The sequence below is a fragment of the Salarias fasciatus genome, chromosome 15, assembly GCF_902148845.1.
Source record: "Salarias fasciatus chromosome 15, fSalaFa1.1, whole genome shotgun sequence".
Taxonomy (NCBI): Eukaryota; Metazoa; Chordata; class Actinopteri; order Blenniiformes; family Blenniidae; genus Salarias; species Salarias fasciatus.
Window position 1 is genome coordinate 29,657,888 of NC_043759.1, and position 22,958 is coordinate 29,680,845.

Here is a 22,958-nt window from a genome sequence, read left to right on the forward strand (position 1 = left end):
AAGACATAAATGGGCGTGGCCTAGCCCAAATGATTCAGTTCTACTCAGGGAATTAGTGCACGTAAGTTTTTGGAATGGTGACATATGGCGTGGGAGTTATAGCCCAAAACGAGTTTGCATGGCTTATAGCGCCACCTAGTGGACGATGAAATTGATTTTTAGCGGAGTGGGTTGCGTCAAGGTTCTGAACCTTCCCACTCAATTGCAATGCCCTCCCATGTACGGTTGGAGCTGCAGTTGGACACCATTAATAGGCCACGCCCACTTTGACCAATCAAGATTAACTTCAAGATATTACCTCAGGAGTGAATTAGGATCATACCTACCAAGTTTAGTAAGCATCGGTCATGCCGTTTAGGAGATATAAATTTCTCATCTTACAGCGCCACCTAGTGGCCAGTGCTCGCGGTATTGGGTTAATCCATCCACAGTCACATGGCAACCAAGGATCTCAAGTTTGGTGGCGTTTGCATTTATTATGACCAAGATCTGTGAAACTTTGTGTTTAGCTAGCTAGCTACTAAAGTTTAGTCAAAAACAGTTTCCGCATATTTTAACGTAGCAAAATTCTTTTGATAACTTAAGGTCAGACCCTTCTGAAGACTTTATGTGCTGCTTTTCACGCGGATCGGACAAAGCCCCTGGACGGAGTTCGCAAAAGTATGTTTTTCAGTTTTTGCGATCTAGCGAAAAAAAATTATAGGCGGAAATGGGCGTGGCCTAGCCCACGTGATTCAGCTCTACTCAGGGAATCTGAGGATATAAGTTTTTTGAATGTGCGACACACGGGGTGGGAGTTACAGTCCAAAACACGTTTATGTGGCCTATAGCGCCACCTAGTGGTGGACTCATTTGATTTTTTGCGTATGCCGTCGGACCATGGTTTGGGACCAAGCCACCAAATTGCACCGCCCTCCCATGAACGGTTTGGGCTGCAGCGGGACTTTACACACGGAAAAATAAAAATAATAATAATAAAATAATAATAAAAATCCGACCAAATACAATAGGGTTCCCAGCCTGGCTGGCCTGGGAACGCGTATGCGATGCATACGCGCTCCCGGGCCATCCGTGGCTTGGCCCCCTAATAATAATAAAAATCCGACCAATACAATAGGGTTCCCAGCCTGGCTGGCCTGGGAACGCGTATGCGATGCATACGCGCTCCGGGCCATCCGTGGCTTGGCCCCCTAATTATAAAATTCAAATATAATAAAAATATAAATTACACTAATTGTGATAACATGTGATAATAACAGATTTCTTCTGGAACTTCTGGAAGTGGGGGTGCTGGGGGGGGGGGGCGCCAGGGTGGGGCTTGGTTGGGCTAAAGCCCCACCAAGAATTGTATCAGCCCTACCATAAGCCACCCAAGAAACAATAAAAGTTTTAAATCCAACAGCGCCACTGCGGCGCATGTAACGGCATTCAGACAGGCATCTGCGAGGACAGCTGTCACTCTGGGGTCCTGGGATAAATGGGGTCTTTAGCTAACCTGGCTGTAGTTTGTACTGGCGGCTCAGAGTCACCCGTGATGAAGTTAACAGCAGTAAGCTGGTCAAAACATGGACACGTTTGTTTTTAAACCGTCCTGTTGGTGAACGGTTTGTCCTGCTTCTCACGGTTTTCCAGGAGTTTTTCCGGGTCACAAAATTCATGTGTGACCAGCTCCAATCTCCTGCTCTTCAGCTTTCATCCACAACAGACTCATCAGAGCCAGTCACAGCGACATTACCAGACGAACGTGCAGAAGTGGTGGAGTGAGACTCTGGACGGAGACCTGAGCTCCTGTGGTTTTTGCCTCCAGTCAGAAAAACCGGAGGACTGTACTCCTGTGACAGTCAGCCTGGTGAGTCTAACACTGTGTATTATTTTCCTGACTGCTGCGTGTGGTTTGCCTCCTCGATGCGCTCTTGCTGCCTGCTTTCTTCATTTTTTGGAGCTGTGTTTAGATTCTTGGCTGTTCTGTGGAATACAGCTGTATGACCGGAGTGGCTCTGTGTTGCCAGGTTGGGCGGGTTTCTGCCAAATCAAGCTTCTTTACTGAACACGTCGGACGGGTTGATGAAATGATGTGTTTATGAAGTGATTTTTTTAAATTATACAAATATGGTTTTAACGTGCATTTCCAACCAAGATGGCGGTTTGGGCTGCTTTCTATTGAGTTAAACGAGGTTCCATAATGTTTACGGGGGATAGCGACAGATCTGGCAACCTCCTCCAGCAGACTGCAGAGGCACTGCAGGCGGGGGCTCCGGTCGGTGATTCCGGACCGGAGACAGAACGGTGGTTCTATTGTACTTGATTTTTCTGCAGGCCGTACAAACGGCTGACTTTCAGAAGGAAGAGCAGCTCTCCTCTCCGCCGTGCTGGACGTGCGCTCAGAGTAACAGTTCGTGTCGTGCGACGGAAGCCTCACACGGACAAAAGTGCGGCAAAAGAGGAAAGCTGGCTGGACCCGGGAGCGACCGTGTTTCCCTGCATCTAGATGGAGCCGGGGTGTTTTATTTTAAATATACATTCACACTGAAGCTCTGGCATTTTGTGGCGCCCTGCCACAGTATGGGTCAGACCCGCCTCAGCCCGCCAGACTAAATACTCTGGCGCCGCCTCTGGTGCTGCAGCACCCGGTCTTTTGTCACGCAGTCACGCTACATATTGTATTTGTCACGATGAAAAAAAATCCCGGTAAACTTGTCTGGTGAGGCGTTGGTACCCTCGTTGGATGAGGGCGCCCGTGCCACGCTCGTGCCCCCCCACCATTGGATGACGGGCTGAGCCCTTTTTTTCTCTCAGCACCCCTGCTGATGTTGATGTATGGTTTATCATTTTTTCAGTTACTTGGGGCCGAGTTGATCGAGGGCCGACTTGGCATGGGGCCGGCGAGGTCAGGGACGACTTGGATTGGGGCCGTGGCGACTAGTTACCGGATCAGACAGTGGTCCCTGCAGGGGGACCAGACAGTGGTCCCTGCAGGGGGACCAGACAGTGGTCCCTGCAGGGGGATCAGACAGTGGTCCCTGCAGGGGGACCAGACAGTGGTCCCTGCAGGGGGATCAGACAGTGGTCCCTGCAGGGGGATCAGACAGTGGTCCCTGCAGGGGGACCAGACAGTGGTCCCTGCAGGGGGATCAGACAGTGGTCCCTGCAGGGGGACCAGACAGTGGTCCCTGCAGGGGATCAGACAGTGGTCCCAGCAGGGGGATCAGACAGTGGTCCCTGCAGGGGGACCAGACAGTGGTCCCTGCAGGGGGACCAGACAGTGGTCCCTGCAGGGGGACCAGACAGTGGTCCTGCAGGGACCAGACAGTGGTCCCTGCAGGGGGACCAGACAGTGGTCCCTGCAGGGGGAGTACAGCAGTGGTGGAGCCACAGCTCACAGCTGGCCGTCTGTCGCCGTCGTGTTGTAAAAAAGTCTTAAAGCCTCAGAGGGATTAAAACAGAGGAGGGAGTCAGAGACCTTTCCAGGACCAGATGTGAGCCTGGTGGTAAGTCTTACTTTTTGGCCAGGGCCCTCCTCTCCTCGGGGGTGTAGTCCAGCGAGCCGATGGCCCCCTCCCCTTTGGTGGGCATGAACCCGATGATGGCGATGAGGGCGGTGCGGACTGGAAGGAGGACAGAGACAGCAGAGTTACTCGCGGCAGGCGGTGGTTACATAAGGACCCGTCCAGCTGCCTCCGCCAGGCGCCCGGGGGGGGGGTGCTGGGACCGGGTCTGGACGGCGCTCCGTGAGGGACGCTCCTGTCTTCAGGAGATAAGTCCAGGTTAAAGGTTAAGCAGGCCGCCGAGCAGCTCAGGAGCCTGAAGGTTGGCGGTTAAATCCCAGGCATTGGCTGCGTTTGTGCCAGAACCAAGTCCCTGCGGTTCTCCGGTGGACCGACCGTCCACGACGGCGTGTTCCGGCTGATCGCATCCAAATAAAACAGCAAACCCCGGACCGGAGCGGTTCCACCCCACTCCAGCTGCCTTCAGTCAGCTGAGCGACTGAGTGGAGCCGAGGGGAGCAGGACCCAGGCTCAAGGGTTCAGGTGTATGCACACGGCCACTTCAGTCAAAGGTCAGACCACTGAGTCTTAGAAAGAGTCTCCAGAGTCTGGACTGATTCAGGAAACTCTCACTCTTTCACTTTGACTGAACTGTAACGACCATGTTCTCTCCTTCTTTCATTGAGCCTGTCTTATTTTCCTTGGTGTTGTGGTTCAGTCACATGTCTGAAGACGAGAAAAGCCTGAAACTAAACAGCTAAATGCTCTTCTGGACACAGCTTCCTCCAGCATCCCTGTACCAGACAGCTCCAGCTCCAGCTCCAGCTCCAGCTCCAGCTCCAGCTCCAGCTCCGCCCTGGACGGAGGGTTCTGGTCCCTACAGGAGAACCAGACGTTACAGAACCAGCCTGGTTCCTGCTGCTATTACTGAACGGAACAACTGTGGAGACTTTGCACAATCAGACTGCAGAGGTATTATTGTTCATTTATTTACTTTTATCTTGGTTTTAACTTTTTTACCCTGGTTCTTATCTGGAGGACGTTATTCGGGTTTTGTATTTGTATTCCACACATTCACTACGCTGTGAAATATCAATGCAAAATGACCAGACTGAGTTGTTTATGCGAAGATTGCTCAGACGGAACTACTTACTAAACATGGCGTCTGGGCGTAGTGATCTCAAAAGAAAAAGTAGTTCCCAGTATTTGCTTCAGTGTCGTAACGCTACAATATTATTGTTGGTGTTCCACAGCGTAGTGAATGTGTGGATTATAACGTGTCCACCAAAGTGTTTTGGGGTTGTTGGATTGTGTATTTGATGAGTTTGGAGGGGGAACAAAAATACCATCCACTTCCATTGTGTCCGTCCTGAAAACCTTCCCCGACTCACCGCTGAATAAACAACAGCTCGCCCTCACAGAAACAGTCAGTCTGCTGTTCTAATGACTGAGGAGTTGTGCTAAATGGGCCAATTTGCCAAATGTTGAAGTATCGCTTTAATAAAAACCCCAAAAGAAAAAACACTGGAGAGACGAGATGGAAGCAAATCGCACAACAGCGAGTTGTATAAAGAGCTCCGTAGCAGACCACGAGCGCTCGCCGGCTGGTGTTATGGATTAACTGGTTCTCGTGTTAACGAATGACGGCGGAGGTCTGTGTAGACACAGGCTGATTACAGCAGTTGTTAAAGTCAGACTCACTAAAGACTTTAAACGTGACTGTCGATAGCCGACGTTCACCAGAACCACTGCATGTTTCAGTCTATTGGTCACAAGTTAACACGGGCACCAGTTCATTCGAAACAGCGGCATGCGGAGCAGACCGATTGTTTACAGTCGGATTGAAAAGACACCATGTTCCCTGGGCCAGTGAGCCAGAGCTTGATCTTATCCCTGAACAGACAGCTCTTCCTGTCTCTGCCTGCAGACCAGACGCTCTCACGCCTCCTCCCGCACACCACACGCCTGTTGTCCATTTCTGCAGTGAGACGGAGTGTCTGAGAGACGTCGGGACGTCTCTGCTCCACCAGCTCAAAGACACAGAAGTGTGTCAGCGGCAGGAAGTTTGGGCTCCTGCTACTTGGAGAAGAACTTCCTGATCCCAACAGAGCAAAGTGAGACTTCTTAGATGTTAAAAGGCTAAAGCCTGAGAGGCTCAGCAGCCAGGGACAGACAGACTTCAAAGCCTTCCAGCCTGAACTCCTCCTGTCCACCTGCCAGGCGGCCAGGGGGCAGATCACACCCAGGGGATCATGGGAGACCAGACGAATGAGGCCGAGCCGGATGTCTGCGAGGGGGAAGTTGCGTCTGTTAATGACTGGACGCTCCTCTGTTCAGTGTCTGGGTATGGGAGGGGGAGGGGGAGGAGACGCTCCGCCTCCCACCGCCAGGCCTCTGACTGACGTCCCACGCTGAGACGCAACATGGAGGACGAGCTGAGCAGGACATCTGCAGCTGGGAGCTAAAGACTCTTCTGAGAGGACACCAATGTGATGAACCAGGGACAAGCCAGGGACAGCCAGGGACAAGCCAGGGACAAACCAGGGGTAAGCCAAGGACAAGCCAGTGCTTGGCGTGAAGCAGAGGCCTCTGGGAGACACTCACTGCTCCAGGACGGCTGCCAGGTCTCTGGGTGGTGTCCCGAGATGCTGAGGCAGATCTTCTTCCCCACCTCGAAGCGGCCGTTGGGCTGAGGACACCAGAGGAGAAGAACACGCTCAGTACCGCTGTGGCCGGACGGGACAGTCCGTCCCCTGCTGGAGGGGGCGGGACTCACCGTGAGGAGGATGATGCTGGGGGGCTTCATGGGGTACTCCGGGGGGAGCACGATCCTGCCGTGGTACACCCCGCCGTCGAAGTCCGAGTCCGGCGGCCCGCGGACCGAGAAGTGCCACTCGAACAGGTTGTCCTGAGGAGGGGGGGGGGGGGGGGGGGGGGGGGTCAGTCTGAGCAGGAGCTGACACTGGACCGGCTGGAGAGGACAGGGGGGCCTAGAGGACAGCAGACCAGCTGGAGAGGACAGGGGGGCTGGCTGTAGAGGACAGGGGGGCCTAGAGGACAGCAGACCAGCTGTAGAGGACAGGGGGGCTGGCTGTAGAGGACAGGGGGGCCTAGAGGACAGCAGACCAGCTGTAGAGGACAGGGGGCTGGCTGTAGAGGACAGCAGACCGGCTGTAGAGGACAGGGGGACCGGCTGCAGAGGACAGGGGGCCTAGAGGACAGCAGACCGGCTGCAGAGGACAGGGGGGCCTAGAGGACAGCAGACTGGTTGTAGAGGACAGGGGGGCCTAGAGGACAGCAGACCGGCTGCAGAGGACAGGGGGACCTAGAGGACAGCAGGCCGGCTGCAGAGGACAGGGGGCCTAGAGGACAGCAGACGGCTGTAGAGGACAGGGGGCCTAGAGGACAGCAGACCGGCTGCAGAGGACAGGGGGCCTAGAGGACAGCAGGCCGGCTGCAGAGGACAGGGGGCCTAGAGGACAGCAGACGGCTGTAGAGGACAGGGGCCTGGAGGACAGCAGACCGGCTGCAGAGGACAGGGGGGCTGGCTGTAGAGGACAGGGGGGCCTAGAGGACAGCAGACCAGCTGGAGAGGACAGGGGGGCTGGCTGTAGAGGACAGGGGGGCCTAGAGGACAGCAGACCAGTGTAGAGGACAGGGGGGCTGGCTGTAGAGGACAGCAGACCGGCTGTAGAGGACAGGGGGACCGGCTGCAGAGGACAGGGGGCCTAGAGGACAGCAGACCGGCTGCAGAGGACAGGGGGGCTAGAGGACAGCAGATGGTTGTAGAGGACAGGGGGGCCTAGAGGACAGCAGACCGGCTGCAGAGGACAGGGGGACCTAGAGGACAGCAGGCGGCTGCAGAGGACAGGGGGCCTAGAGGACAGCAGACGGCTGTAGAGGACAGGGGGCCTAGAGGACAGCAGACCGGCTGCAGAGGACAGGGGGACCTAGAGGACAGCAGGCCGGCTGCAGAGGACAGGGGGCCTAGAGGACAGCAGACGGCTGTAGAGGACAGGGGGCCTGGAGGACAGCAGACCGGCTGCAGAGGACAGGGGGCCTGGAGGACAGCAGACGGCTGCAGAGGACAGGGGGCCTGGAGGACAGCAGACCGGCTGCAGAGGACAGGGGACCTAGAGGACAGCAGACCGGCTGCAGAGGACAGGGGGCCTAGAGGACAGCAGACGGTTGTAGAGGACAGGGGGGCCTAGAGGACAGCAGACCGGCTGTAGAGGACAGGGGGACCTAGAGGACAGCAGGCCGGCTGCAGAGGACAGGGGGCCTAGAGGACAGCAGACCGGCTGTAGAGGACAGGGGGCCTGGAGGACAGCAGACCGGCGTAGAGGACAGGGGGCCTAGAGGACAGCAGACGGCTGTAGAGGACAGGGGGCCTAGAGGACAGCAGACCGGCTGTAGAGGACAGGGGGCTGGAGGACAGCAGACCGGCTGTAGAGGACAGGGGGCCTAGAGGACAGCAGACCGGCTGTAGAGGACAGGGGGCCTAGAGGACAGCAGACCGGCTGTAGAGGACAGGGGGCCTAGAGGACAGCAGGCCGGCTGTAGAGGACAGGGGGCTAGAGGACAGCAGACCGGCTGTAGAGGACAGGGGGCCTGGAGGACAGCAGACCGGCTGTAGAGGACAGGGGGCCTGGAGGACAGCAGACCGGCTGCAGAGGACAGGGGACCTACCTCCAGTGGCTGGGCGTGGTAGTGCTCGGTGGGCTCCCTCAGCTCTGCAGCCTCCTTCATCAGCCTCTTCACCGCTGGACATGGAGACAGAGACAGACAGAGACACTGAGGTCAGCTCCTTCAGGACGCTTCGTCCCGCTGCCCAGACTCATCGTCCACGTCTGACAGAGGCATTCTGGGACCTTCCTGGCCGGCCTGGCAGCAGAGGACACAGGGACACTTCCTGATGTGACGCTCACCACCAGGCACAAGCTCCAGGCCTGGTTTCCCATCATGCCTTGCATCAAGGTCAGCAGTGTGTGGCAGGTCGCCCAGCCCAACACATGTTCACATGTTCACCACAGCGCCGGGCGCCGTGGGGAGGGAGCGAGGGGGGGGGGGGGGGGGGTGGGGGGGGGGGGGGGTCCAGAGGGGGGCAGGACTCCTCGCTGCTTCCAGAACACAGAACACGTGCTCTGTCTGATTCTGCCCGAGGACACTCCGGCTGAAGACGTGAACCAACACAGCAGAGTGTGTGTGTGGTGGGGTGTGTGTGTGTGTGGTGTGTGTTCCACAGTGGAGCTCACAGTCTTACTGGAGCTTAAAATGAATGGAGGCAAGAGGGCAGAGGGAAAGTGATCCTGGAGGACTTCCTAACAGCAGCCTGCTGCGGCGGCGGCGGCGGCGGGGCGGCGGGGCGGGGCGGGGCGGCGGGGCGGCGGGGCGGGGGGCGGCGGGGCGGCGGCGGCGGGGCGGCGGGGCGGCGGCGGCGGGGCGGCGGCGGCGGGGCGGCGGCGGGGCGCCTCGCCTCGACACATGAACACACTCCTCATGTTTGGCAGGTTTGATTGTTTTCAGACGGCTGAGTCCCTGGAGGAGGACAGAGGAATGTTTTCCATGTTTAACAGAGGATCAGAAGAGAGTCTGGACCTGCTGTCCTACAAACAGAACTCGGCCTCACCCTGATCACCCTCTGATCACTCTGATCACCATCTGATCACTCTGATCACCCTCTGATCTCTGACACCCTCTGATCACTCTCACCTGACCACCTCTGATCACTCTGATCACCCTCTGGTCACCCTCTGATCACTCTGTCTCACCTGATCACCCTCTGATCACCCTGGTCACCCTCTGGTCACCCTTGGTCACCCTCTGATCACTCTGCCTCACCTGATCACCCTCTGATCACTCTGCCTCACCCTGATCACCCTCTGATCATCTGCCTCACCCTGATCACCCTCTGATCACTCTTGATCACTCTGATCACCCTCTGGTCACCCTCTGATCACTCTGATCACTCTCTGGTCACCCTCTGGTCCCTATGATCACCTCTGGTCACCCTCTGATCATTTAAACCCTCCAACATGTGCAATAAACCTCCCATGTTCCAATCCCAAGATGCCTCTGTTTCACGTGGAAACTCTTCCTGGCCTAAACCAGAGACCAGCCTTGGTCCTCGGGACCACTTCTTCCTCTGAACAGGCGTCTCCTTCTGGACCGTCCCAGAAAAAGACTCCTCCCTCAAACGCCAGTATGAACCCGTTAGGAGCTGCTGTCAGCAGGTCAAACCTCTAGGGGCAGCGTGGCGAGACGCCTGGAGTCCTGCCAGCCAATCAGAATCCTGGAGACCACAGGAAACTCCTTCCTGCCCCTCCAGCCGGTCCGTCTGGACCCAGAGACCAGCGGGACCAGCCAGGAGCTTCAACAGCCTCCGCGCTGTCCTGACGGGACCAGGCGGTCCAGCAGGGTCCTGGTCTAACGGGTCCTCTCCTCATCCTCCTGCCGGCCGAGGGGGGTGGGGGGGGGGGGGGGGGGGGGGGGGGGGGGGCCTGACGCTCTGTTAACTGGCCGGCTGGAGGAAGCTGGCCTGCATGAGGGACTCTGGCTCCGCCTCCCGGGGCAGAGACCATCTGGTCTGACGGAGCAGAACGGACCGGGTCACTCCACACTGACAGCGTGACTCGCCCGCCTCTGGGAGAACGGCGGCCATATGGAGGAGAGAGCCGGTTCAGGCCCGGAACCCCAGAAACCCTGACTGACCTGGAGCAGAACCAGGTCTGTCTGGAGCAGAACCAGGTCTGTCTGGAGCAGAACCAGGTCTTGCCGGAACAGAACCAGGTCTGTCTGGAGCAGAACCAGGTCTGTCTGGAGCAGAACCAGGTCTGCTGGAACGAACCAGGTCTTGCCAGAGCAGAACCAGGTCTGTCGGAGCAGAACCAGGTCTTGCCGGAACAGAACCAGGTCTGTCTGGAGCAGAACCAGGTCTGTCTGGAGCAGAACCAGGTCTTGCCGGAGCAGAACCAGGTCTTGCCGGAGCAGGTCTGAGTGAAGCAGGTAAAAAATTCTTCGTCTTGAACTCATTGGTGTGTCCACACAGCTGTGTTCACAGTGGGTGGTTCTCCAGTGTTCTCCACTGTCCATGTTTAGAGTGTGTGGTTCTCTGCAGTGTGTGTGTGGTTTCAGTAGCAGAACAGAACCAGCTGGTGGACGGGGGGGGGGGGGGGGGGGTAACCCACTGCACCACCTGGCAGGAAACTGCTGTGTGACTGGAATTCCATGAATGACCTCCACTGCTTCACTAAATGTTAAACCGACACTGAGGAACTTTTCAACCTTAATAAAACATTTAAATCTTTTGTGATGATACTTCGACTTCCAGCAGCTGAATGACCCTCTGTCAGCCTGAGGGCGTCAGTGTTGCTTCACTTGGACTGAGCAGCTGTGAGGAGGGTGGTAGGAACCCTGCTCACTGAAAAGCTCCAGATGTGCGGGAGCTTTACGGCGTGCGTCACATCATGATAGAACATTTTTATCCACCATTAGATTCATGACCTCGTCGCTATCCGTCCTTCACACAGCCACTGGAAACAAATGAAGGCGAGTCAGTCCGACAGCACGCCACCGGGAGCAGCATGTTACCACGCCACGTAAGGCTGGACGATTAATTGAATTTTAATCTTGATTTCGATTTGGTTACTCACGATCATAAAAATGTTATAATCGGAGAAAAACGATTAATTAGCCGCACGGCGCGACGTGTATGTAATTCCTACGCTGCCAAAGTACCATGAATGCACCTTGTGCAGCAGCCGCAGCCAGGGCTGCATCAGCAACACGTGAAGGAAGGTTTACAAACACGGCAGAAAAGGAGCCTTTAGTGGACAAGAAAGGTCGGACTGCTTCAGTCTTCTGGAAGCATTTGGCTTCAAGTCGGGACATCCAGCATCCTGCCACAAGTGCGCATCAGGCGGGTTTTCAGCGCAGGTGGAAATGTTGTCACCTGCCTTCGTTAGTCGCTGAAGCCAGACCAGGTGAACAGACTCGTCTTCCTCGCCAAAAACTTATAGGAAGTTAACTACAGGGAGTGTTTAGCGATGCAGCCAACCCCTTTTGTTATTTAAAATAGTTTTGAGAGAGTTCAAAGAATATTTCAGGTTGTGTTTTGACTGAGTTATTAGTGTATTTTGCATATTGCTATTTTTGCAAGTTTTATAGAAATGCATGCAGATTGAGTATTTTATTTGTTTTATGATATTTAGATATTAATTTTTTCTAAGTTTATTTTTGATTGTTCTTTCAAGTTGTAGTTTAATAAATACTCAAGTTTTGGAATTATGAATAATCGTGGTTATTAATCGTGATTTCAATATCTATCAACTAATCATGATTATTATTTTTGCCATAATCGTCCAGCCCTAACGCCACGCGCTAGGCCTCATGGGAACTGTAGTATTCCTTCAGGCAAAACACTACCGCTTTGTCCACTGGCGCCGCCAAAATCAACGAAAACTGAAAGTTCCTCAGTGTTGCTTTAAAACCCAGCAGAATGTTTACTCCCCTGCATCCTACAGGACCTGGAGCAGGGGGCAGACGGACCCAGCCTTCATAGAAGACGGCAGAGGAGATGCTGACACCTGGAGCTGTTCAGGACTGACGACACTCTAAACACCAGGAGGACAGCTTCTCCACCATTTACTCTAACATGATGAATGGAAACGTCCCCAGCCGGTCTCTGCAGCTATTAAAAGACTATTTGATTCAAATAAAATCTGTCTTTCCATCCAAGCTTCCATGTTAATGTGATGAAGACAGTCAATCAATCAATCAATGTATTTTGTACAGCCCAGTATCACAACAAAGCTGCCTCAGAGGCTTCAAGATGTTACATTGGTTGGTAAAACTTTCAAAGATTGAAAAGACTTTGATGAAACAATGAATCACAGTGTAGTGTCGATACAAACAGTCCACAGACAGAACAGAGCGAGAACGTTGACATCAGACCAATAAAAACATGGTGGCATGAACAGTCCACAACAGCTGGACTGGACTGAACGGAGTCATGTTAGAATGTCAACACAGTCAGCTCTACATCCAACCTCCACCGCCGGAGCTCAGCATCACAGGCCTCTGGAGACAATCACAGAGGACAGGAGGACGGCTGGGGACAGCTGAGGACGGTGAGGACAGCTGAGGACAGCTGGGGACAGCTGGGGACAGCTGGGGACAGCTGAGGACAGCTGAGGACGGCTGAGGACAGCTGGGGACAGCTGGGGACAGCTGGGGACAGCTGGGGACAGCTGAGGACGGCTGAGGACAGCTGGGGACAGCTGGGGACAGCTGGGGACAGCTGGGGACAGTGAGGACAGCTGAGGACGGCTGAGGACAGCTGGGGACAGCTGGGGACAGCTGAGGACGGCTGAGGACAGCTGGGGACAGCTGGGGACAGCTGGGGACAGCTGAGGACAGCTGGGGACAGCTGAGGACGGCTGAGGACGGCTGAGGACGGCTGAGGACGGCTGGGGACGGCTGGGGACGGCTGAGGACAGCTGGGGACAGCTGGGGACAGGGGACAGGTGAGGACAGCTGGGGACAGGTGAGGACAGCTGGGGACAGCTGGGGACAGGTGAGGACAGCTGGGGACAGGTGAGGACAGCTGAGGACAGCTGGGGACAGGTGAGGACAGCTGGGGACAGCTGGGGACAGCTGAGGACAGGAGAGGACAGGAGAGGACAGGTGAGGACAGCTGAGGACAACTGGGGACAACTGGGGACAACTGGGGACAGCTGAGGACAGGTGAGGACAGCTGAGGACAGCTGAGGACAACTGGGACAGCTGAGGACAGCTGGGGACAGGAGAGGACAGGTGAGGACAGCTGAGGACAGCTGAGGACAACTGGGACAGCTGAGGACAGCTGAGGACAGGTGAGAACAGCTGGGACAGCTGAGGACAGCTGAGGACAGCTGGGGACAGCTGAGGACAGGTGAGCAGTCCAACCCGTTGCCCGTTGTAAATCCAGTCTTTCTAAGTGAAGTCCCCGTTCAGGTCCTGCAGCTCCAGACGGTCCCTCCTGGCTCGGTCCTTCGGAGCTGGACTGATAGAAAGGTGTCCTCTGGTCCCTGACTTCTGCGCAGGAACAAACCCGGGAACCCTCTCCACTCACCGAGGCGTGGAACGGTTTTACTGACCCTGCTGAGAATGTGCAGTACAGCCTGTCTGGTACATTCACTGTCAGTTTACCCACATTCAGTAGTGTGACAGCCGGCCCGAGTGAGTCTGCACCACGGACCAAAAACAGACCAGAACCAGGCCAGAACCAGGTCAATACCAGGACAAAACCAGGTCAATACCAGGACAAAACCAGGTCAATACCAGGACAAAACCAGGCCAGAACCAGGTCAATACCAGGACAAAACCAGGTCAATACCAGGACAAAACCAGGCCAGAACCAGGTCAATACCAAGGCAAAACCAGGTCAATACCAGGACAAAACCAGGCCAGAAACGGGTCAATACCAGGACAAAACCAGGCCAGAACCAGGCCAGAACCAGGTCAATACCAAGGCAAAACCAGGTCAATACCAGGACAAAACCAGGCCAGAACCAGGTCAATACCAGGACAAAACCAGGCCAGAAACGGGTCAATACCAGGACAAAACCAGGCCAGAACCAGGCCAGAACCAGGTCAATACCAGGACAAAACCAGGATAGAATCAGGCCAAACCCAGGTCACACCCAGGCCAGACACAGATGAGAACCGGCCAAAACCAGCAATGCTGGGTCCACAGCAGCCCACCAGGGGGTCCGAGACCACCATGGAGACTGACGTTTGCCGGTGAGAGACTGCTGCCGGTCCCTGATCCACTGACACTGGCTCACAGTCTACTTCCCATCTGACAGGCTTAGTGTGGAGACCCGGTCCTCTGCTGCTTCAGTCATCAGCCCATCAGAACCTGTTCCTTCACCTGGGAGAGGGACCAGCGAGGCCCTGAGCTGCCTGTGCTCCACGCCGTGTTCACGTCCTCGTCTATGACCCTGATTGGTGAGAGGAGCGTCTGATTGGGCTCTGCGGGGGACGATGATGTCTCCGTCTCCCGGTGTTCGCTCGGCGATAATGAGGCGGAGCGGCGGGGCGCCGGCCGGGAAAACCACAGGACAACCTTAAACTCAGCAGAAGAGAGGAGCAGGTTCTGGCTCTGGGATCCTCTGGTCAGGCCTGGACTCTGGGATCCTGGTCGGGCCTGGACTCTGGGATCCTTGGTCGGGCCTGGACTGGGATCCTCTGGTCGGGCCTGGACTCTGGGATCCTCTGGTCGGGCCTGGACTCTGGGATCCTCTGGTCGGGCCTGGACTCTGGGATCCTCTGGTCGGGCCTGGACTCTGGGATCCTCTGGTCGGGCCTGGACTCTGGCCTAGTCTTGCTGCCGTTCAGACAGCTGATGCTCCAGTCTGCTTTCTTTTTTCCAGTGAAGGGGTTTTGGGTAGGAATGTCGGACCTGCAGGGAACCAGAGAGACAGTCTGTGGCCCCCTGCAGGAACCATAGGAATACTGAGACACTACTGAGAAGCCTTCCACCTGTCAGGTCAGCATCGCCATGGCAACTGGCCCGCCAAGTCTCTGCGTCAGCGCTGCTAATGGGGGAACTGTCGTCAAACAAATGAGACGTCCAACAGAAAGTCTCCTCAAGGACCCAACTCCACACCAGCTGGCTCTGAACTCTGACCTGCAACTGTCCCGGTTGCTACGGCGCCCGCCCCGGGTCTTACTTTGTAGTAAAGCCCACACGGAGAAGTCCTGCTGCACATCCCCGTCAGGGACTGAGGTTCCACATGATCCAGAACCGAGACCATGATCCAGAACCGAGACCATGATCCAGAACCGAGACCATGATCCAGAACCAAGCTCCAAGAGGTGGCTCAGCGATCAAACCAGCTAACAGGCTAACAGCTGCTTCATGCCAGGGGCTAAGCTAACAGGCTAACAGCTGCTTCAGCCAGAGGCTAAGCTAACAGGCTAACAGCTGAGTAAAAAATGAGTCACTAGCAGAACCCTTAACTCTTACAAGTAAATGTTTCTGAGTTGCTCTCAATAATCATGAAAACACAAGAAGGCATCGAATCACTTCAATGACTGAGAGTTGAGATTTCATAATAAGAGCATGCAGCGCGGCATGCAGCGCGCGGCACGCAGCGCGCGGCATGCAGCGCGGCATGCAGCGTGCGGCACGCCGCTGTATGAGCTCAGAGCTCACATGGAGCGGGGAGCTGTTCAGGCTGCTTCAGCCCTGCTGATGGCGTGTTGTTGCCGTAGCACCATGCGGCTCCTTTCAGTTTTAACACTGTCTGTTTGTTGATCTGCTGCTGCAGCGTTGGAATTTCCCCGCTGCAGAATAAAGGCTTTATCTGTCTGTCTGTCTGTCAGTAGGTCTGCTGATGGATTCTTTCAACTGCATAAATCAGTTAGAATTTTAAAAAGTTGCTTCTTGTATCAAACAGACACATGGTTTAAATGTGACTAAATGTAATGAAGTGATGACAGAGCCTCGGCCTGGCCTGATGGCAGAACTCAACAGGAAGTGCTGATGCCTTACAGAGTCTCTGTTCTTCCAGACGGAGTGCTGGGCAGTGTGGAGGATTCCGGCGGCGCCGCGGCGCCCTGCCATGACCATTTGTGGCTCTTCTTCTGTGACGGCGAGCGGAGCTGACAGGGAAAAGCCCTTCCCCACACCAGCGCGGAGGTCGGTCAGTGGTGCCGCCCGTAATCCCTCTGCGCCAAATCTTCTTACGTAACACATCTGAGCGTGTGCCACCCGCGGGGTTTCACTGCAGCTCCAGAAGGCGACCAGGAGCCACTGTTTCATAAGAGCAACGCCAAGGAAGTGAAGGGCCCAGAGGATAGAGATGTTCCGATTCCGATACCAGTATCGGAAATTGCGCCGATACTGCCGAAAAGGCTGGCATCGGTATCGGCGAGTCCTGGAGTCCAGGCACCGATCCGAGACCACATCATTAATTAAATTAGTAATCTATTTACTGGTCAGCTCCGTTGACACTTCTTCTTCTGTAATGTTCTACGGCAGCCTGCATCGTTGGTTGCACTACCGCCACCTGCTGGTCGTTAGCTCTGACACAGTTCTTGGCTGTGCTGCAGCTGCTGTTCTTGAGAAGAAGAAGAATGGATCAGGTGACTGACGTACAGCGCCTGTGAAGAAGCCGTTTGCCGATGTTTAGAGAGCAGCTTCTGCTCTTTGGATTTTTATCTTTTTAATGTAACTTCATAGGTTGGTTTTGGACGATAACATTTTGGAAAGTAATCTTTTAAGTTGCTGTTGAACTATTTTTTTGTTCTGTTTAAATGCCTTGTTCATTTTACTATGTTATGTCTGCATCCTAATTTAAAAACAAAACCGAGATTTGTTTATTAAGTTACTGTTGCACTGCTGTTATTTATACTGTTTTATCTAAATGACTTCATTTTAAAATATTATGTCTGCACTTCCATTTAAAAATGCAACAACATATTTTTCTAGATTTATTTAAGTTGTCGTTGCACTGCTGTTTTATATTGTTCTATTTCAATTCCCTTTAAAGCGACACTAAGGAACTTTCAGTTTTCGTTGATTTTGGCGGCGCCAGGACAAAAGCGGTAGTGTTTTGCTAGAAGGAATACTACAGCCCATGAGGCCTAGCGCGTGGCGTGGTAAAATGCTGCTCCCGGTGGCGTGCTGTCGGACTGAACTTCCTACATTGTTTCCAGTGGCTGTGTGAAGGACGGATAGCGACGAGGTCATGAATCTAATGGTGGATAAACAATGTTCTATCATGATGTGACTCGTGCCGTAAAGCAGTCCACACATCTGGAGTGTTTCAGTGAGCAGGGTTCCTACCACCCTCCTCACAGCTGCAGTCCAAGTGAAGCAATACTGACGCCCTCAGGCTGACAGAGGCTCATTCAGCTGCTGGAGGTTGATGTATCACAAAAAGAAATTAAAATGTTTATTAAGGTTGAAAAGTTCCTTAGTGTCGATTTAAAGGAGCACAGTGCAGTTTGCTCGTTTTATGCGAAACACCGACCCCTGCAGGCCTTAGGCGTAACTGCAGCTTAGTGAAAAGCTCGTGTCTGTGGCTTGTGCCCATGTACGTGCACAGAAGAGGGGAACTCCTTCCTCGCTCTTTTAGCAGCGCTAGTAAAATGTAAGTTTCTTCTGCCTGGTGGGTCTGTGCTGGAGTTGTGGCAGTGCTAGAAGCCGGTCTTTTTACTTTCTGGAAGCTCCATCCTCAGTACTGCTCAGTTGTTGCTGCTAAGCGTCTGGCGGAGGAGTAATGGCGGACAAATCGAAACTTAAGGATTACCAGGCCAGCGGGAGGCGCATTACGTCAGGCTCAGAGCGATTCGTACCCGAATCACTCATACTGCTGTGCCTTCAGTGCCCTGCACAGGGAAATAGGAGCGACTGCGATCTTGCAAAATAGCTCTTGCTGCCCATCAGGCAAAGGTGAAAACGTGTGGGTATGAATAATTGATAATTTAATATTTAAAACTGCGCTGTGCCCCTTTAATTTGAAAATATTGGGGCTCCACTTTATTGAAAATAATTATTCCTAGATTGATTTAGTTAAATTGCATTTCCACTGCTGTTTTGATACTGTTGTGTTTAAAAATAAATGGCTTGAATCTGCTGTATTGATTCATTTTAGAGGGTTTAACCTGAGCCAGGCCTCACCACAGTGATGGGGTCAAGTTTGACTCCCACCTCTCTTTTGACAATCATGTCACCTCCATTTGCAAAACATCTTTCTTCCACCTTCGTAACATTTCCAGACTACGTTCCTCCCTCTCCCTCCCTGCTGCAGAGAAGCTTGTCCACGCCTTTGTTTCCTCCAGGCTGGACTACTGTAATGCATCCTCATTGGGATCTTGGCAGGAGCCTCCAAAAGCTCCAGTATGTACAGAACAGCGCTGCCAGAGTCCTGATGAGGGTGCGGAAATATGAGCACATCACTCCATCCTTCACACTCTCCACTGGCTTCCCATTCAGGCCCGTATAGAGTATAAGATCCTCCTACACACCCATCACTGTCTGCACGGTGCGGCCCCCACCTACCTCACTGAACTGCTCACACCACACACCTCTGCCCGGACCCGGTCAGGCCAACTGCATCGTCTGGTTCAGCCCAGGACACGGCTCAAAACCGTGGGGACCGGGCCTTTGAAGCCGCAGCTCCCCGTCTGTGGAACGCGCTCCCAGACCACCTTAGGGCCCCACAGACGGTGGGCACTTTCAAAAAAGGACTGAAGACCTTCCTTTTCAGAAAGGCATACCAGCAATAATGTTGCTTAAAGTGTGCTGTATTGTAATGTTTTTACCCTGCGCTTGTTTTTAAAATCCTGTGTCTCATGTAGCACTTTGAGATTTGATTTTAAATGTAAAGTGCATTACAAATAAAATCTATATTATTATTATGATGATCATGTAACAGTCCTGCAGGCCAGGCATGGTGTTATTTTATAATATACTGGTATCGGATCGGTACTCGGTATCGGCCGATACCCACAGTAAAAGTATCAGAATCGGTCGAGGCAAAAAATGGTATCGGAATTTCTCTAGAACCCAGGCTCCTCCCACCAGAGCCATGTGGAACATGTCATCACTCAAAATGTTAGCAAGCTAGGCTAGTATGTCATCACTGTGGTTAGCAAGCTACGCTAACATGTCATCACTGTGGCTAGCAAGCTACGCTAACATGTCATCACTGTGGTTAGCAAGCTACGCTAACATGTCATCACTGTGGTTAGCAAGCTACGCTAACATGTCATCACTGGGGTTAGCAAGCTACGCTAACATGTCATCACTGGGGTTAGCAAGCTACGCTAACATGTCATCACTGTGGCTAGCAAGCTACGCTAACATGTCATCACTGTGGCTAGCAAGCTACGCTAACATGTCATCACTGTGGTTAGCAAGCTACGCTAACATGTCATCACTGTGGTTAGCAAGCTACGCTAACATGTCATCACTATGGCTATCAAGTTATGCTAACATGCCATCAGAATGTTAGCAAGCTATGCTAACATATCATCAGACTGTTAGCAAGCCACGCTAACATGTCATCAGAGTGTTAGCAAGCTATGCTAACATGCCATCGGTATGTTAGCAAGCTAAGCTACCATCAGCTGTGGTTGGGTGCCTCTTCATGCTCAGTAATGAGTGTGGGTGGTGTCTCTCTCTCTGGTGGAGAGACCATATGTGCTCATGCTGCCTTCATTCAGAGGAGCTGTGCTGGCTTACAGGGGGGTGGAGGGGGTGGAGGTGGAGGGAGGTGGAGCGTTATCCGTGGCTCTTCAGCTCCAACTAGCTCCAACCAGCCTCGTCTCCTATGTTGCTGCTGTGATAACGACTACCACCACTGGAGGGCAGCATTGAGCGCAGTTACACCACTGATCAAATCCAGCTGGGAGGAAAGTCGCTGCTCGTCTTTCTGACACTTTGAGCATAAAGAAGAGAAACTAAACCCCCTCTCCTGTCCAGACTGAGCCCAGCTCCAAATCCAAACGTGGATGAGGAGTGGGCGGGGCTAACAGAGGTCAGGAACTATCAACCGGCTGAGAGCAAACCAGCTGCCACCATGTCTCCTCAGAGTCACACTCAGTGGCTCAACACCAAACACTCAACGGCTCCGCCCTGCTGGCCGCAAGCAAACCCAGCAGGCCACCTGTGTGTGGTGTGTGTGTGTGTGTGTGTGTGTGTGTGTGTGTGTGTGGTGTGTGTGAGAGACGTGCCTCCAGCTGATTGGCTGTCGTTCTGACTGACTCAGCGTTCTGCTTCAGTGAAGCGTCTGCTGCCAGATGTGTGAAGACATGAAGACATGTCCCGTGCTAGCAGCAGGTCCCCCGGGTCTCCATGGGGACCACCTGTCCCTCCACCTGGAGGACCGGCTGTCTCCTCCTCTGTCCCCGCCCCTGTCCCTGTCATGGAGGAAAAGCTCCTCCTCCCGGTGGTCAAAAGCAATAAAGACAAGCCAACAGTCCAACAGTCCAACATGGACATGTCATTCTAAAACTGATCTGTCCTCCCCGACAGCTGCCTGGACGGTGAGCCCTGAGGACAGTCCCCTGGCTCCGACCTGAGCCAGACGACGCCCAAACACACCTCAACCATGTCTTCTGTCTCATATTGGTCCAGACTGGATTCAAAGTCCAGCTGGAGTTACTACAGCCAGAGGAGCACACACAGGTCAAAGGTCAAAGATGTAAAGTGTCCCAGAGCTGCAGCTGCTCTCACCCCGACTTTCACTTTCAGCCGCTCTGCTGTCCTACAGGAACCAGGGCTCGTCCTTATCACAGTCCACTGCTGGACACGTGTCCGTCTGTCTCTCAGTGCAGTGACTGCAGGGACAGCAGGAGGACTGGAGTCCCGCTGAGGGAGGCGTCCCTCACCCTGCAGAGGCTCTCTCAGTTTGATCAGCTGACTGTCCTCCAGCGGTTTGTGCAGACCAGTAAACTCTGTGGCTGTTCAACTCAGAAACCAGCTCAGAAGGACAGGACACGCGAGATGAGAGACAGAAACTGAAACAGCAGGACAGGACGAGGAAGAGGAGGGACCTGGACGGTTCTAACCACTGGAGTTCCACTGAGTACACTGGAACGTCAGCTCACACTAAACCCAGACGAACCGGACCAGCTGGGCCAGATGTGGACTCCTCTGGACCACCACCAGGAGACACGGCCTAATGACAGTCCTGGACCTGAGCTTCAGAACAGGAGACACCAACATGGTGCAGTCCTATCTGGACAAAACTGGATCCCAGAAAAGAAGAGGACAGAAGAAAGAGACAGCAGGGGACATGGTGACTGGAGGACATGCTGCAGTCCTACTCTCAGTCTTTAAGTCCTACAGTGTCCTGAAGCTGAATCAAGAGACAGACTGCATCATGTGTCCACAGCTGAGACATGTGTCCACAGCTGGGCCCTGCTTTCTGAGCCTGCTGTCAGAACCTGGAAATCCCTCAATACTCTGGAATCATTGTCCCTGATCAGACATGTGTCCTCCATGAAGGGACCGGGAGGACAGCCGGGATGACAGGCGCCTGTCCTCCGTGTGAACCAGGCAGCAGACTGGTCAGCTGAGAGGGGCTACTGAGGGGCTGCTGAGGACCGGGACCCGGCAGGACAGAGGACAGAGGACAGAGGACAGTCTTACCGGGACTCTTCAGGTTGTACTTGCTCTCCATGCTGACGGACGCGGCTCTCTCGCTCCTCCGGACTCTCTGAAGCTAGCAGGCTAACGGCTAGCTCCAGCTGCCGCTTCCTGCCGGGGGTCAGCCCGGGCTGGGCTCCTGCGAGGCGGCCGCAGAGTGGGGGGCAGCGGGGGACGCCTGGAGGACGGTCTTCGGCTTATCGCGGCGTTTAGCGCCGCTTTGAAACCGATTTCAAACTGTTTGTCAAATGTTATCGGAGAGGCGTCACTCCCGGAACGTAAACAGGAAGTGAGCGGCGCTGCGTCGTGACGTGGCACAGTGACGTTACACGTGCGCATTACCGGAAGACCGTGATGGAGCGGCGCTTCCTTTTTTCTTCCTCTAACAAACAGCTTTATTGAAATTGTGCAGAAGCATAAACAATACGGCAGTTTTCCGTCATCAAACATTGCAACAGTATAAAAAACATTGTCACTGGGACAGCTGCATTTTAACAAAAATAAATACACACAAAGAAAAATAAAAAATAAAAAATAATATACAAATTACAGAGCCTGCAGGGGGTTACATGGTAGTGGGAGTTTACACATGAATTCAGTGATGTTTTTATATTTGTTAGATTTAAATACATTTTAGGGACTTTAGATAACTGTGAAATTCATTGAGAAAAATTGCAAAAATGGGACGTGCTTTAAGCACTCGTTTGTGAAGAAAACATTTGGTTAGCAAGAGAATCAAATTATAAGATAGTTCCTTATTCTTGTCCTGTAGAAGAATTCCAAAAGTTACAGTGTCTCTTGAAATAGGATCCAAGTCTTGGAACTGTCCTCGAGTCCAGTCTTGAAACTTTCTCCAGAATTGTTTGGGTGTGTTTACATTCAAAAAATATATGGTCTATTGTCCATCATGACCACAGAACTACATGTGTTATTTTCTATATTATATCCTATATTTTTAAGTAATTCTTTAGCAGGGTAAATTGAATTCTTTTTAAAGTGTGTTTCTTTAACTTTGGGTTGTATAGGAAGCTTGAGGTACATTGATCTTATTTGTCATATGTGTTTTGTCATATTTACACATGATTATTATTATTATTATTACTACCAGGGAACAGAGTCTGTGTGAAACAATGTCTAATGAACTGGTTGCTACATTTTTTTGTCAGAGAGAGGACTCCCTTGTATTGTGACAGAACCTAGTTTTGGGATGATATCTTGATGTTCCAAAATATTTTTAGTCTGAAAGATAAATTCTTTTGGAAGTGCTTTCATTACTCTGTTACATTCTGATTCCGGGGCATAGAAGTTGTATTTGATACAAAACTGCT

The 22,958-nt window shown here is 53.2% G+C and overlaps 1 protein-coding gene across 1 annotated transcript in view; it reads right to left on the reverse strand.

The window, feature by feature from the left end:
• Window positions 1-21,936, reverse strand: part of ube2j1 (ubiquitin-conjugating enzyme E2, J1) — a 46,790-nt gene extending 24,854 nt beyond the window's left edge. Inside the window, exons 1-5 of the mRNA XM_030110620.1 lie at window positions 21,634-21,936; window positions 8,175-8,248; window positions 6,262-6,393; window positions 6,090-6,174; window positions 3,500-3,605 (exon numbers count right to left, since the gene is read on the reverse strand). Coding sequence (XP_029966480.1) covers window positions 3,500-3,605; window positions 6,090-6,174; window positions 6,262-6,393; window positions 8,175-8,248; window positions 21,634-21,664 — 428 coding nt within the window. The 5' untranslated portion in view covers window positions 21,665-21,936. The remainder of the gene's footprint in view (window positions 1-3,499; window positions 3,606-6,089; window positions 6,175-6,261; window positions 6,394-8,174; window positions 8,249-21,633) is intronic.
• Window positions 21,937-22,958: the final 1,022 nt, after the last annotated feature.